This window comes from Bidens hawaiensis, unplaced genomic scaffold (genome assembly GCF_021521415.1).
Source record: "Bidens hawaiensis isolate Kalapana, Puna unplaced genomic scaffold, B.hawaiensis_p1.1 tig00006734_1, whole genome shotgun sequence".
In the NCBI taxonomy this organism is placed as follows: Eukaryota; Viridiplantae; Streptophyta; class Magnoliopsida; order Asterales; family Asteraceae; genus Bidens; species Bidens hawaiensis.
In genome coordinates, this window is record NW_027491459.1 from 888335 (window position 1) to 904427 (window position 16093).

Below are 16093 nucleotides of genomic sequence, written 5' to 3' on the forward strand. Positions count from 1 at the left end.
ATCAATATCGTCGTCATTCTTTGGATATGCGAATATCTTTCTCAAATAGTCAAATCTCTTTTGAGCACAAGTTTTCATTCCTAAAGTCCTAAATGGACGTGAAACTCATATTGATCGAGCAGATACATGAATGTTTTTTTTAGATCGATGCAACCCAATTCCTTCTCTTGAGATTATTGTCTAAAAACTTTTGAATGCCCTTCATATTTGAGCATCACGTCAAGACTTTTGTTTCTGAAATAGATGAGCGGGCCTATCACTCACTATTAGGGTCTTATCGTTTCACTAAAAACATAATGTCACAAAAGAAAACTATGCAAGTGATATAGTACATAAAATTCTAGAAAGACGTATAACATGTATAATACCGCCTCTAGAAATATTATTTTTATTTCAAGCTATATGGATGGATGTACATCACATATATTGTCTACAAAATTAATTTGCTATGAAATTGACATATATGCTCTAAAATCTAAATCAAACAGAATATGTCTTATTGCCATTATTAGCCTTTACCAAACCAAAAAAACAATCAGTCATGTTACAATCAATAAATAATAATGGCTCCCGCCCCTCGTGAGTCGTGGTAGTAACTAGTAAGTATGACCGAGGTATTTTACATTATTTCTCTACAATTATTTTTATTTCTATTATGATCCAACGGTTAGTATAAGTTCTATAACTATTGACCTTAAATGACTAATGTCCGTCTATAGGCATAAAAATGTGGACAGTTTCGACAACTCTCACAAGCTTAACCATTTAAGGGTAGTAATCTCATGTGGAAATAAGGTCACTCACGTAAGGACATTATATAAACAGGAATTGGAGTTTTCAGTACCAATTTATGCTCAAAATATATTTAACGAATTTAATTCCTTGTTTTTAAGCTATTTAGTATTTACCGACAATTGATTTATATTGATGATCATATCAGTTTTTTATCACTATATAATATTATTGAAAAAGTTATTTCATTTTTCAGAATTAACAATAAAATGATGTTTAAGTATGGTGTATCTATATGTTTAGTAGCGTTTAATCCATCACACAATCTTTTAAGTGTTATTCAATAGGTTTCGTGTCTAGGGTTTTCAATAACAGTTACCGACTATCAATTACATTATCAAACCACAATTTTTATCGTTGCATTGAACACGCTCAATACCAGGAATCAAAGACAGAAATTTAATTTTATTCTTCTTGTTGTAGTCGGAGACCATCAGGCGTATGCGGTATGCCTATTTTTGGTTATCTGATAAACGATTAAACCAGTGATCGTTTAGTATTCGATTTCAGGCGGTACCTGAAGAACATCAAAAGTATTATTCATTCTTACTCAAACCTGCATTGCAATGAAGCATTTTGGAATTAGCATAAGACCAAAGCATCTGTTTATTTTCGGTCTTCGATCAAACAAAACATAAGAGTTTGGTTTGACTTTTTCTTTGACAAGCTAGTTATCAAGGTTTGACCATATTCGAAAATTTGGCCAAACCGGCCATCCTTTGGTGTTTTATTGTTACAAAATTTTCAGTCACAAGAAAAATAAGTTAATAGTGATAGCTTAATAGTTTTTTAATTCGATATATGTAGTGGAGACTATTAAGTGAAAAAAAATATTGTATGGACTAATATGTATATATAATGTTAAGAGCTAATAGTATTTGATCTACTAAGTTCAGAAATGCGTATATTCAGCAAAAAAATGGTATAGAGGCAGCGGCGGACCCATGAATTAATTTCTTGGGGAGCGACATCGGGTCGGAACTTAACACTAATTTTAAGTTCAGAAGATGCCCCTGTGGGTACGCTTAGCGGCCCACATAGTGATATTATAAAATCTATAAATATTTCAAAATTCTGTCACGAGGCATGTATTGTCGTAACATGGGAAGGACAAATGTGACTACAATCAACTTTCTGCGTATCCATAAATGGCATAATGCTTCCCACCAAACCTAGCACACCTCTTGATAGTAGCGGTAAGGTCTCAAATTTACTCTCTTTAGTTTTACCTCTATGACAGTCCACCTGTTACTATATATTATATTAATAACGAGTGTACGTCCTGCATGCCGAATTAAAGATCTGTACGATTTTTGACAGTTTTACACTTAATTATCAATAGCAATCTCATGGTGAAACTCATTTGTAGTGTTGTTTGTTGTTTTCCCATGGGTGTCTAAATTCTTGTTCATGCACTAGTAAAATAACTAAGATTTAAATTTACGAAGTGTTTATACAAAAAATCGCTACAAAAACAAGGTCGAATGCTCACAACTCATTCATTCCTATTCTTGTAACATTTTTTTTTTAAATTATCTTTGTTAGACACAAGGTCGAGATGCTTCATATGGCAAATACAAGCGTTCATGGGCCCCTGAATAAATCAGTCTCATTCATATGAGTGTGTTTAGTAAGATGCTCGTGAGGAATACACGAATGTGATGAGTTCGACATTTAAGTTTGTGGGAGCTTGGAATATTTGAAAGATTGTTCCTCCGGTTTAAAGTAACTTTGGATGTTTAAGTTTATATTTTGTATTTTGATCTTAGTTATATGGTTTATTGAATTTAATAATCCCTTATTGACTGGTATTGACCAATAATAATCTATATTCATTTTATCGCCACTGGCGGTCCCAAATTTAAAAAATTTGGCAACCAGTGGTCCCCCGTTAAAAAGGACTTAACAATGTTTTACCTTTTTTCCGAATTTCAAACTAATGTTTTAGCGCTTCTGATCGGAATGAAGATATGAGTCAAAAGTCACCATCTCTTTTCTTCCTCCCATTACCCATCTTTCACACAAGCACTATCCCCCAATTTGCACATAATTCTTTTTGGACAAAGCCTAAAAATGACAGTAAAAACCATGAAACTTTTCTTTTATAAGATGTCATTTTTTTAAACACGTTACAACACCCAAAATGAGAAACCAAGCTGGAACCAAACCTTTAGTGACCTTTAGTTTCGTTTTATCATTTTTATATGTAACCCGACCAGACCTGAAAACCCAAAGTCCCAAACCGACAATAAATTTCAACCATAAAATTATTTCGGATCCTGATTAAAAAAATTCCTAGGTCAATTGATTAAATGCTAGCAATTATCGTAATTCAATAATAAAACAATCATACAACCAAGTTAACTGCTATACAACTCCACAATAAATACCACATAAACAAACAAACACCAAAATGTGTGATTCTGCAACTTGCTGTGTGTATCATGTGTAAACAAGCACCAAATCTCATCTTTTAATGAATCTTCATAATTTTGAAACTATACTGATTACAAATGGGATTACACATGTAAGAATGGTGATGATTAATTTATTTCTCCCCATAGTTACTTTTATGATTTGAAGGTTTTGTTATAGAATTTCTTGAATATAATTTTTTTTAGTTGTGAACTTAGAGCATGTTTGGGATTGAGTTTGAAAATTGTTTATTGGTTTATTGGCTTTTTCAAAAAGTCATTTTGAGGGAATGTTTGGGATTGTGTTTGAAAAATGCTTATTGACATATGTGTTTTTTTCAAAAAACCATTTTGAAAAGCCAGGATTTGAGGCTTTTGGAAAACTGTTTTTAACCATTTCAGAAAACTAAAATAAGAAAGTTTTTTGTGATAGCCAAACACATTTAAACTTTTTGACTTTTTGAAAACACCAATAAACATTTTCCAAACTCAATCCCAAACATGCTCAAAAAGCCAGGATTTGAGACTTTTAGAAAACTGTTTTTTAACTCTTTCAAAAAGCTAAAATAAGAAAAAAAAAATTATTGTCAAACACATTTAAACTTATTGGCTTTTTAAAAAGCCTAATAAGCCAATAACCATTTTTCAAACTTAATCTCAAATATGGTCTTTAAGACAATTTTTTTTTAAGGAGAGAGTTATGTCACATGTGAGTGAAGAGAGGAGTAAGAAAAGTGTGTGCTTGAAGGCTGTAATTTGTAAAGACGCTTTTGTGAATTGTGACTGTCTTTTTAAAACGTTATTATGGGTTGCGGTCTTGTGGATGGGAAAAGGCCCACACTCAAATCTACCTAACGTAGTACATAACTACATATATATTAAAGGGGTAGGCTTTTGCAGTATTTATTAAGAGGCCCATGATGCATGTGAAGAAAGATACAAAACGTTAAAATTTTAATTGTAAAAAGGAAAAAAGGGGGGGGGGGGGGGGTTGCAAAAGCATGAAGATGGAGTAACCATAGATAAAAAGTAAATGAATAACTCTATGTGAAAGAGAGAAAATATACTAGTGAGCTCACGAACCAACTCTTTGATGATCATTTTGCTATGTTTGTGTTTAAACGCTTGTGTTTTACTAACTAGTCCAGACTTTATCGAGCACGGTCTCAACAAGATAAAGACGTGAGCATGCCTAGGTGTTCTTGCACACATAACCACGCAAAACCCATCATTGGTTGCGAGTTCTTCCCGCTCGCCTAATGATTCTAAAGTATGACGAAACTAGCGGACCTTAATCATAAGTTGGGGCGAATTGGCTGACCTTGGGGCAAATCATGGCGTCACACGGGACCTCGAAAGGTAACCCGTGACAAGTGGTATCAGAGTGGGTTGATACTTGGACAAGCAATCATGGTCAAGTACTTGGCATCATCGGTGTCCTAAAGTTTTGGTACTTTAGAGCCAGAAGTATGAACCTTGATGTATCGGTGCCTAATCTGTTACATGGTCACTGGAGCCGCAATTCCAACACGATCTATTAGTGCTTCATGTTTGGGGCTTAATAACCAACTGAACTGGTCGTGAGAATAAATTGGCCGAGCTCTTGAACTAGCAAGATCACCAAAGCAAATGAAGAAACACTAACCGGACCCCGGGCAGATTACGGGTAACCTGGGGGTTAGATAGATGTTTCCCACGAGGGGTTAGACCCAGAGAAGATGGTTCTTCTGATAACCTGCAAAACAGACATCGTGAGCTTGTCACTGAGAAGGGGGGGTTCCTCCTTGTGACCACCCTCCGGCGTGAGAATCAGACTAGATTGCTCTTTAAATATAAATGTATATTAAGAGATTGCTAGAGTAGATATCAGGTATAATATGATGATAATATGATAAGATATGATAAGATATGATAAGATATGATGATATGATGGTCATACCATTTGTGGTATTTATAGCCGAAGGTAGGTTTCCAAGGAGGTGTGGCCGGCTGCAACAGTGTTCCTGTTCCACCAACAGTGGCCTACGCACGTGCCCTGCTGGTAGTTGGTGGGTAGGCAGCGGCTGATAGTGACCAGGCCTGCTGTGTACTGTTCATTTTCCACCAACTGCCGGCTATGCACGTGGTATGGCAGTAGTTGGTGAGTAGGCAGCGGCTAATAGTGACATACAGTACAGGAGCATACTGCTCGCCATACTGTTGTCAATAAGCTGTCGTATCTTTAGTCAGATCTTTTTCCCATACCTCGTCAGGTACAGTACAGAAGATCTTCCCGTATCGTACGGACTGGCTTATTTGGGCGGGAGTATTCCCCCTCCCGCCCTTGTGCGGGATTGTTCCCGGCTTCGCTCATTCCTTCAGGTGACACTGAGTGATTGAGAGCTAAGTGCCTTGTGCGTGTAGCCTTGCTGCGCGGGTGGCCTTCCCTGATGGCTTGTATCCGAGGCTGCGGGGACAGGCGGAGTCCTTCACCATTGGGAGGCATTTCCTGCGGGAACAGCTTGCGTACTGCGCGTAAAGACGTCACGTCTCTGAGCATGGTTGGTCCTGCGGATCCAGTTGGTTTCTACGCAGACGTTCCTCTTCAAGGTGAGTCTTGCGGGTCCAACTGGGCTCTGCTGGGACCTACCTCTTCAAGTCCCCCCAGTCCAATGTTCTTCTCATGAGTGTTTAATAAAGTGAGGTGAACTTTTGGACTTAAGCAAAGGGTTTTTGAAAAGGGTTTTTTAAGGTTTTCCATGGGGATTCTTCCCGCGGAAGTCCTTGTCACTTGCAGAAATTCCCGAGTTTCCTGCTTGGTCTTTGGGTATGATGCGGGTAGGTCTGTAACCTCCTCGCAAGTCAGGAGCGTTGAGTCCCACTTGTGTGGATTCTCCATGAGGTTTTGGTAGTTTTGAACATAGTGATCAATTATGTTAAAACCACCAATTCCATCCTGGAGCTTCAAACAACGTAGTTCTCGACGTTCCCGCTATGCGGGGATGTTATTTCCGTTTCCGCAAGCATTGCCCAGAAGATCCTTCTTGGTTTCAATTCCCAGCGGAGCGCTAGGTATGTGAAGGGTTTTGCCTTAACACTGTACCAGCGCTCGTCTTACGGTTACTTTACTTCCAAGGTATTCCTGGCGTCAATTCCCTGCGGGTGCTAGGTATGTGAAGGGTTTTGCCTTTACACTGTACCCGCACCCGTCTTATAGTTACTTGGTTGCCGAGGTATACTTGGCTTCAATTCCCTGCGGGTGCTAGGTATGTGAAGGGTTTTGCCTTAACACTGTACCCGCATCCGTCTTACGGTTACTTGTTTGCCAAGGTTTACTTGACTTCAATTCCCTGCGGGTGCTAGGTATGTGAAGGGTTTTGCCTTAACACTGTACCCGCATCCGTCTTACGGTTACTTGTTTGCCAAGGTTTACTTGGCTTCAATTCCCTGCGGGTGCTAGGTATGTGAAGGGTTTTGCCTTAACACTGTACCCGCATCCGTCTTACGGTTACTTGTTTGCCAAGGTAAGGGGTATTTTCCCGCTTACTTTTGAATCTTTTTGAATTTTGAATTTTGAAATTCGAAGAGTTGGTGGAAAGATAAGAACAGTCCAAACCTCTGAAACGTCGTGCGACGGTTTCTTCTGACTGTGTCAGGACGTGCAGGAAGTTATGGTGACGTGACAGTACATGGTCATTCTAGACGCTTTTTCAGGCGCGTGGGCACGATTTTTCGGGCGCGTGGCCGCGAAATTAATGGTATGCGTCCTGTCAACAGCTGTTGCCAGCTTGCTTTTTGCCACGTGTCATAGTTTCATTGCACCTTCGTTTTCTCTCTCTTCCGCATTAATTTCATCGCATTAATTGCGATTAGTATATAAAGGGGGAGAGGGTTCTTTGTAATCCATACTTTCACTCTTCTCTTCATCTTTTAAGCGATTTCCGGCGAATACTCCCCTTTTCAGGCAAGCATTCTCTCGAAATCGCTTTCTTCTTTCCTTTGCAAGATGTCGTCTCGTGGTCTCGAATCTACAGCTGACGACAAGAGTACTGCTGGCGAGTGCCAGTGTGCTCTGCCTGGCGATCTGTATCGGTACGTCGTCAGGAAATTCATGCTCGAGTCTCTCGAGCCTGAGTTTCCTGAACCCCATCAGACGGTGTACGATGCCCCCAGAGGCAAGATCGGGGTTTATGCTGCATTCTTTGTTTATGGGAATCTTAGGTTCCTATTGACAAAGTTTGTTTACCGTGTCCTTGAGAGGCACGGTGTTCATTTGAACGAGTTGCACCCTATGGCGATCGCCAAGATTCGCCACTTCGAGTGGGTGTGCCGGGTTCTGGGCATTGAGCCCTATGTTGACCGCCTGATGACCTTCTACACTTGGAGGTGCATCCAGGGGTGGTATACGTTGATAACCCGGGTTAAGGGTTTGAAGATTTGCGCAACCGAGCGCAGTCTTCGCGCGTGGAAGCGGGAGTTCTTCTTTATATTCGATGTCCGTCACTTCGTAGTGCGGATTTTTGTTATCTGTCAGTTACAGATCTAGTTCGGTTTATTCGTATGAGATGTTTATATTAATTTTATAGCATGCAATAGGTTATATATATTTTGAATTCATTATTGCATGTTCCTGTTTGAATATTTTTAGTTATACGATTTTAGTTTTTGTACTCTGTTACCCGAGCAATTTCTGACTTGTCGTTGGGGCGTCAACGACATGGCACTTATCGTGACAGTGCGTAATCAAAGTTCACGGCGTCTCTGAAAGTACTCATGTAGTACCTTGGCCACTTAGAGGCGTATAGATCGATCTTAGCTCCGACTCCTGACTCCTGACTCCTGACATGGCACTTATCGTGACAGTGCGTAATCAAAGTTCACGGCGTCTCTGAAAGTACTCATGTAGTACCTTGGCCACTTAGAGGCGTATAGATCGATCTTAGCTCTGACTCCTGACTCCTGACTTCTGTTTGAGATGGAACAATGTGTGCACGCCACCCACACCGTCTCCTTGGTGCATGGACTAGCTAGCTGTGTACCCCTCTGTTTAGGCTCTGGGTGCTTCCGTATTACACGACCTATTCATTTTAACATCATCGTCGTGTATTTTAGTAATTATATTTTGTTTCGCTATATTTCTGGTCCGTTTTGATATGTGTATATGCATTTGATTAAATTTGAGTATATTCAGATTACGTCCCGATCGTATATCGGATTATGTTTCGCATTTAATTATAGTTCAGTTAAATGTTACACGATATATGTTACACGTCACACATTATATGTTACAAGTTATATGTTTCTGGCTCTGGGTGTTTTTGTTATAGTTCTGATATATTTCCGCATGCGTTTGACCATGTTCTGGCCAAGTGTCGGATCATACATCCGAATTTTATTAAGTATATGTTTAGGTAAAAAGGGTTGGTTTCGAGTTTGAATTGAAGTTCGTATATTTATTCTCTTACGTCTGTCCTTACCTATACTATTGTTCTTTCCGTTACTGGGCAATTTTTGGCTCAGCCGTGTTTTCTTGTTTTGTTTTTCTTATTTTGTTTTCAGGTAATCCGGGATTCTGGGAATTTAGTGATGAGAGATAAAAAAAAATGAAGTGCAAGCTTCTAAAAGTTAATTCATTTGGTTTAATAATATGACGTAGGTTGCATTAATTTTTGTTGTATTTTGGATTGTGGCGTTGATTTGATATCTGTAATAGTGACACGTCAGCCTGCTCCGGGTTGGGGTGTTACAAAAGCACTTCTCACACTTCTCGCAAAACACTTGTTTTTTATTTGAACTATTTTCTATATATATATATATATATATATATATTTGGGTTATAAAAAAATGTAAATTTCCGTAAACACACGAATATGTCTATCAAATCAAATTAGTTATTGACTATATCAACACAAAGTTAACAGCAAAAACTTAAAACAACAAATTTGAAAAACAATATAGTATATTAACACAAATGTTGTCAACATAAATAAAATTAAAACAAAACATAATTAATATTTTTTTATATCAACATAATGTTGTCAACAAAACAAATTAATACGGAGTATTAAATTTGTATCAGCATATAATACTAATAAACAATAACAATAATACTAATAAACAATAACAACATGATGTCAACAAAAAAAATTAATATTAAATTATATAACAATATAACAACAAAGAAAAATAGTTTACGGATAATAAAAACAATAATTATTCATGAATGGTTGTTTGTAATATCTTCATAAATTGAAAATTAAATCAAAAATATATCATTCACCTCTTCATTAGTTTCTTCCAATTAAAACGTTAGTATAAGAATTATGATTATGAACGATAATAAAATTGTAAACATTAAACTAAATATCTCCATAATAAAGCAAACATACCCACGTCCATATATAACTACCATATAACTATCGATATTTAAGGGATTGTCAATTGACCATTAGAGGGGGCGGGGTGGTGCGTGAGCCGGCCTCCTCATGCGTGATGGCAATTTGCACACCGCCGCCGGTCCCCCATCACGCGTGATGAGGGTGGTGTGCGTGATACCCATCACGCAAGTGATGGGTGTTTATCGAGGAGAGACGTTGGGGGGGATTTAAATAAAAAAAATTGATTCTAACGTGCTGAGTGTCCTCCGGAAGGGTTTAGAGACGAATTGAGAAACTGCTGAGTGTCCTCCGGAAGAGTAAAATCGTCAAAAGTGATATCGAAGCTTTCTTCGTCGAAAAACTGGAAGTCGTCGGAGAAGGTGAGAGGTGGAAGCGGAAGATGAGATAATGGATCGGCGGCGGCGGTGGCTGCCGGATCGTCGGTGGACATTGTTAGGGTTTTGGTGTTAATGGTTAATGGTCGTCGGAGAAGATGAGAAGAGTCTAGAGGTTTGAGTTTGTTTGGTTGTTTGTTTGAAGGTGTGAAATAAGATATATTTTTTTTAAGTTGCAAAAAAAAAAATCAAAAAACTAAAAATTCCTATCACACCACACCACCACCCCTACTAAATTCCACCACATGTGATGAATTTGGGGAATTGGCGTTGGTGATGTGGCACACCACAATTGGGTGTGGTGTGTGAGGAGAATGGAACCCCCCGTCCCCCCCCCCCCCCCCCCCCCCGGTATGCCCTTTGTAATTAATTTATTTCTTACTTTGTGATTGTTTCCTTCATTTCTCATGTTAAAAAAGTTTTGTATTTGATCCTATATATATATACTAGTATTTATCCCCCGTATTACGGTGAGTTGTTTTATATTATTTTTTTTAATATTTATTTATTTTTTGAATTTTTATTTTTTTTTATTGTATGAAAGTTTATAATATAGTTATGGTTTGATGATAAATTGTTTCACAAAAAATGAGATGCCGGTTTAAAAGCTATATGAGTTTGATGAGTCACAAGACCCGTTTATTTTTTTTACTATAAAATTGGTTTTTTAATTATAAATAATATATATATTTTTTTAAATAAATCAGATATTAATTTTTAGTATATCCTTAGTTTATAAGATTTTTATATCAAATATTTGGTGAGATTAGTTTTTAATTTAATGACATGTTATAACCCGTTTAAGAAACATATGGGTTTGATGCGACCCATACCCGTGAATTCGGGTCAAATGCATGAGAAACCTCCATTTAAAAATCAAGCAAATCTGGTGACTCCAAAAAAAGGGGGAGCGACCACATCACGACACATAGGATTTTATGTTTTCATTTATATATATATATATATATATATATATATATATATACTAAACACAAACACATTTCGCCTGACAATAATTGTCGCCCCCCTCCTTATCGCCCCCAAAATCGCCCAGGGGGCGGTGTTGTAGCCCCTATTCACTCAAAATCGCTCAAACATATTGCCCACTACGGGTAGCCTTATATGCCTGTATATTATAATTTGATTCTTTTGTTGCTTAAGCAAAATTATATTTACAATAATAAGGCAACAATTTAAAAATAACAATTTAATCAAATCTCCATAATCATCATATAGTTACACTATATTTCGGTGTTAGTTCACATAACTTTCGTTTCATCAATCTTACAACTGTAAATTTAAATACAACCAACATAAACTTCCATGATATAATATATAGGATACAAATTAAACACATTTAAGCTTAAAATTTGAATTTATACATTTAACAACAAATCTCATTTTATACTTCATTTTTTGCCTTATATATATAACTACAAGTTTTAGCAATCAAGAAGCACCCACATTGTAATTCGAAGCCACTGCTGTTAAACTCAACTCGAACATCTTCCTTTTCACATTTCAAGGTAAACAATCGATCTCCATATTATTCTTGTATTTTGTTCTATGAAGAAACTATCGTTTTCTTTTTCATCATCAACCCCAGCCAAACCTACGCTAAATATCTTGCTTGATCAATCATCATCATCATCATCATCATCATCCGCGAAGAAAGCATTCGTCACAGGCGCTAATGTGATCATTCCACTTGCCAACGAATGGGCACCACAAAAGAAGGCAAAGAACACCAATGTATCAAACAAATACGAAGTTGCAAATATTCCTACAGTCATTCCCATCAATCCTAGCATATCGAACGATCTCAACATTCGCTCCAAGAAAGATTTCAAACGTAATTCCCAACGCAAAGTCGATAGATATCATTCCAACTCATCAACTGAGAGATTGATATTGGAGAAACTGAGGAATGATCTGGATAACTTGCTGGATCATAGAGGAATGGATGAATATGAAGATATGCCGGTGGAGAATTTCGCAGCTGCGTTGTTGAAAGGCTATGGATGGCATGAAGGTAGAGGTGTTGGAAAGAATGCTAAAGAAGATGTTGGATTGTTTGAAATTAATCAAAGAAATGGGAGAGAAGGATTAGGGTTTGTGAATAATAATATGCCTAAATCTCCGAAAACGATTCACGATAATTCAAAATCTTGGTTACATAGTCATATTCGGGTTAGAATAATAAGCAAAGAACTAGAAGGTGCAAGAAGATTGTTTTTGAAAAAAGGTGAGATTGTGGATGTTGTAGATCCAACAAGTTGTGATATTTGTATTGATGATAGTGAGGAGATTATACAGGGTGTTGATGAAGATTTTCTTGAAACTGCACTACCTCGGCGTGGTGCGCGTGTTCTTGTTTTGTGTGGGAGGTATAAGAGTGTTTATGGGAGTTTACTGGAGAAAGATATGGATAATGAAATTGCAATTGTTTGTGATGAAGATACTTGTTAGATTTGAGCAGATTGCAGAGTATGTTGGGGATCCTAATGATATTGGGTATTGATTGGTGTATGAAATTTGACTTATTTTAGGATGATTGATTTATGTATGCATACCAGAAAGGAGTTTTAAATGGGGTTGTAACTAGACTTATCTTTTCTAATATGTCATTAAATAGCTAGTAAGTAGTTCTCGCCAAACAAACTAATTAACTTTAATGAGTTGCAGTGGCACACACGAGCTCGATTTTTCCAAGCATTAGTAGGTTTAAGAGCACAATCTCTTTGTTCGTGAAAGAAACAGAATGATAGCGTACTCTCTTAAATGAGAGTGTATCATATGAGTTTTCGGTTCTTTTTCTCATCGAACACTAGTAAAACCCAACGAAGCCATAAAGGATAATTGCAACAACACTAATTCCTTGGCATTGCCTTACACAGCGCCGTCTCCGAGATTCTAGTGCTCGAGACGAATATAAAAAATGGACCTTATATAATTTTTTCTTCAAAATATGAACGATAATTGTAATAATAAATAATGCAAAGTAGGAATCAATACGATGGCAAACATTAAAAAAAACACAGTTATAAATGGGTTGATTCCTAAATTGCTTATGGAAATATAAACCCACTTTGATTACTTGTATGATAGCACATCCAAAAGTTTGTATCCTACTCTTCTAATAAAAAAAAATAATTGTGACACATTTCACTTTGTTGTTAAACCTTACATTATTTTCCCTCCAAAACTAAAATCTTAATTGACCTAACATATGTCATAAATAAATAATTATTCACTTTCCATTTATACTCTATTTATATTATCTCTATATATTTTTATAAAATAAATATTAACTTATTATTAATATATATTCTAAAATATTTGGTGAAATCCAAAAATCAATAACAAATCATATTTGTTAAAGATTAAAAAGAATATAATTTCTAATGTTATCATTAACATACTATACTATGTATATTGTTGAAGATTGTAAATAAAAACAAAACTCGAATAACTTTCATTTTACAAAACAATTTTTTAATCATTTAAATTATAAATATATGTTTAAAAGTCTATCAATTTTCAAAATCTCCAATTATCTATCTATTATTATTATAATTAATATTATTAGTATTGTAAATTGTCATATAAATTTATAAATTATAAGTATATGTTATAAATCAATCCATTTATTTTTCGGTTAATTTAGTAAATTATATATATGTTAAAATGTAAGGATAGTATATACCAATCACTTTCATATATAACAAAATTTATCATATTTAATTTCTTGGTTTTTTTTTCAATGATTGTTTTGGGTTTTCTTGTGAAACTTTAATTTGATTTTTACGAGTCAAGAACTGGTAAATAGATTGTTTGTTACAAGTTAACTATATTTGGTTCAAAATTTGTTATGGGTAAAAAAAAGTTTTGTGAATGCCAATAGATTTTTCATCAAATTTGTTATAGGTTCAAAGTGTTGACTTTTAAGTATCAAACGGATGAAAATTAGAATTTTAAACATGATTCGGGTTTCAAATTTATTTTCAAGGGCATTTTTGGAGACAAATAAAAAGTCCGGGATTTGACAAATTGACTATTTTTCTTTCGGCTATTAGAATTAAAGAAAAGATAGTGAACACTTCCGACATGCCACTCAGGTCTATCAATGCTTCTAACTTTTACCAAATATGAAACATGTTTGTCGGCGTTAACGTTTTCTTAATTGGTGATCAGAACGTTGTATAGGAAGCATGTCATGCAAAATTATGCTCAAATAAAACAAAATATTCACAAAATTAAATAAGTTAACATGTTATTTTTATGTTGTCATTATGACAAAGTCGAGAAGTCCTCTAAAACTTATCAAAATCTTTCTCATGTTGTAGCTCAGAAATATATAGTTCTTGAAATACATCTGTCGTTACAGTTTATTGTTGTCATGACCTTCTATGGGTGGTAAGTTGATAAATATATCAATAAAGGTAACTTTCCATCTGTATTTAGGTTGAGTTGTCAGAATTACTATTGTATGGGAAGTCTTCTTTTCCGAAATTAGTTTATAACCAAAATTCTTTCAATTATACATGTATGATATTGAGAATGAAATTTTTAATAGAATGAGCGTTCTTGGATATGTTTTTGTATGTGCATTTTTTTTAAGTTCATTTTAAAAAAATTCATTATGTGATATAAAAAAAATCAATTTATGCACACATAATAGATTATATAGATACAAACATATATAGATGTAATACACTTTTTCATATACGCTATGTAATTATTTGTTTTACTTGTAATTTTATAATTTGTATCAGTCCGTGTGTTACACGGGATCTAAAACTAGTTATTTATAAAAAAGAAAAGAAAAAAGAAAAGTCAACAAGCATATTGAAAAAGTAGCCAGAAAAAAAAGTACAAAATACATAATAAAATATTAATTTCTTTTATCATCTTCTTCAATTCCCCAAATCAACAAAAGCTATTTCTCACTGTAACTTATACACGCCAAAAAAGTTTCCGGCAACATTTCTTTATCTTTTATCTTTATTACATCCTTCTTCTTTCTCCTTTTTTCATTGCCACTTTCACTTGTTAATGTTTATAAAGACTTATATATGGATATACACATATAAAACCTTTTAAAATTTTTGTGCCCTCGACTAAAACTGTGCCCTAAACAGTCGCCGAGCCCAGGATGGGGTCTAAGCCGGCCCCGGCCTTACAACATTATTCGCTAAAACACGACTCAACGCTAAAAACTGATTCATTTACAAAACAACCACCACGGTCACACCAAACCCCTCAAAAAAAGGAACTTTACCTATAACTCAACCATTGCATAATGTCACTCCGAATCACTCCATTCTCCATACGATTGGTGCCAGACACCAACCGTCTATACTGAATATTATTCATAACCGGCACATGTCGCCTCAACAGCCTTGAAACAGTAGGGTACGCCGTAACCAAAAGGTTCCTGGACGAATTAACCAAGCGCCTTCTCTAGACTCCTGATACCAAACCCCCGGGTTGTTATCCGAGGACCAGAATAAGCACTCCACAGCTTGTTCGGTACTCTAATTGTGTCACCAGGTGGTTGAATCTGAGCAGCTGGTTTCATCCTGTCAAGCCAGCGGAGAATCCAGTTCCCCAAATTCCGGCCAACTTCAATGTCTCGCTTTTGTATCTCACGGTGAACCTTCACCGTTACGTCAAATACTGCTCTCGTTTTACTGCGTATAATATTATAAAATCAGATCAATTGTAATTGATTGTTTATGTTTGTAATTGGCGATATGAATAATCGGATACCTGTGAAGGAATTGACGGGTTTTGGGATAATTAGGGCTAACGAGACGACGCTGAATGCGAAGAGCGTGCTTCAATCCTAAGAAATAGGCGGTGGCTAATGTGATTTCCCATAGCACCATTGTTGTTGATATTGAGTCAGGTAAGAAAGAAAGAAAGATAATGTTGGATTCACGATCTGAAAGTTAAGTAGAATAATATCATAATTAATATCCTTACTTTGTCTTGTCGCTCAAGAATATATAGATGTGTTTTCTTTTTCTTTTTCCCCAAGGCAACAGTAAAACGTTACAAAATTGGTTTTTGACAAATGATCCATTCCACTTTTAAAATGTATAATAAGTTTAAATTCGATTTGGTGTTATTG

The 16093-nt window shown here is 35.9% G+C and overlaps 1 protein-coding gene across 1 annotated transcript; it reads left to right on the plus strand.

Moving 5' to 3' along the window:
* The first annotated feature begins 11523 nt into the window (after positions 1 to 11523).
* LOC143633477 (protein MOS2-like) lies at positions 11524 to 12426 on the plus strand. The gene has a single exon (XM_077101783.1). The coding sequence runs from the start codon at positions 11524 to 11526 to the stop codon at positions 12424 to 12426; it is 903 nt and encodes a 300-aa protein (XP_076957898.1).
* Positions 12427 to 16093: the final 3667 nt, after the last annotated feature.

Coding starts and splice junctions, on each gene's coding strand:
- LOC143633477 (XM_077101783.1), top strand. CDS start 11,524: ATGAAGAAACTATCGTTTTCTTTTTCATCATCAACCCCAGCCAAACCT.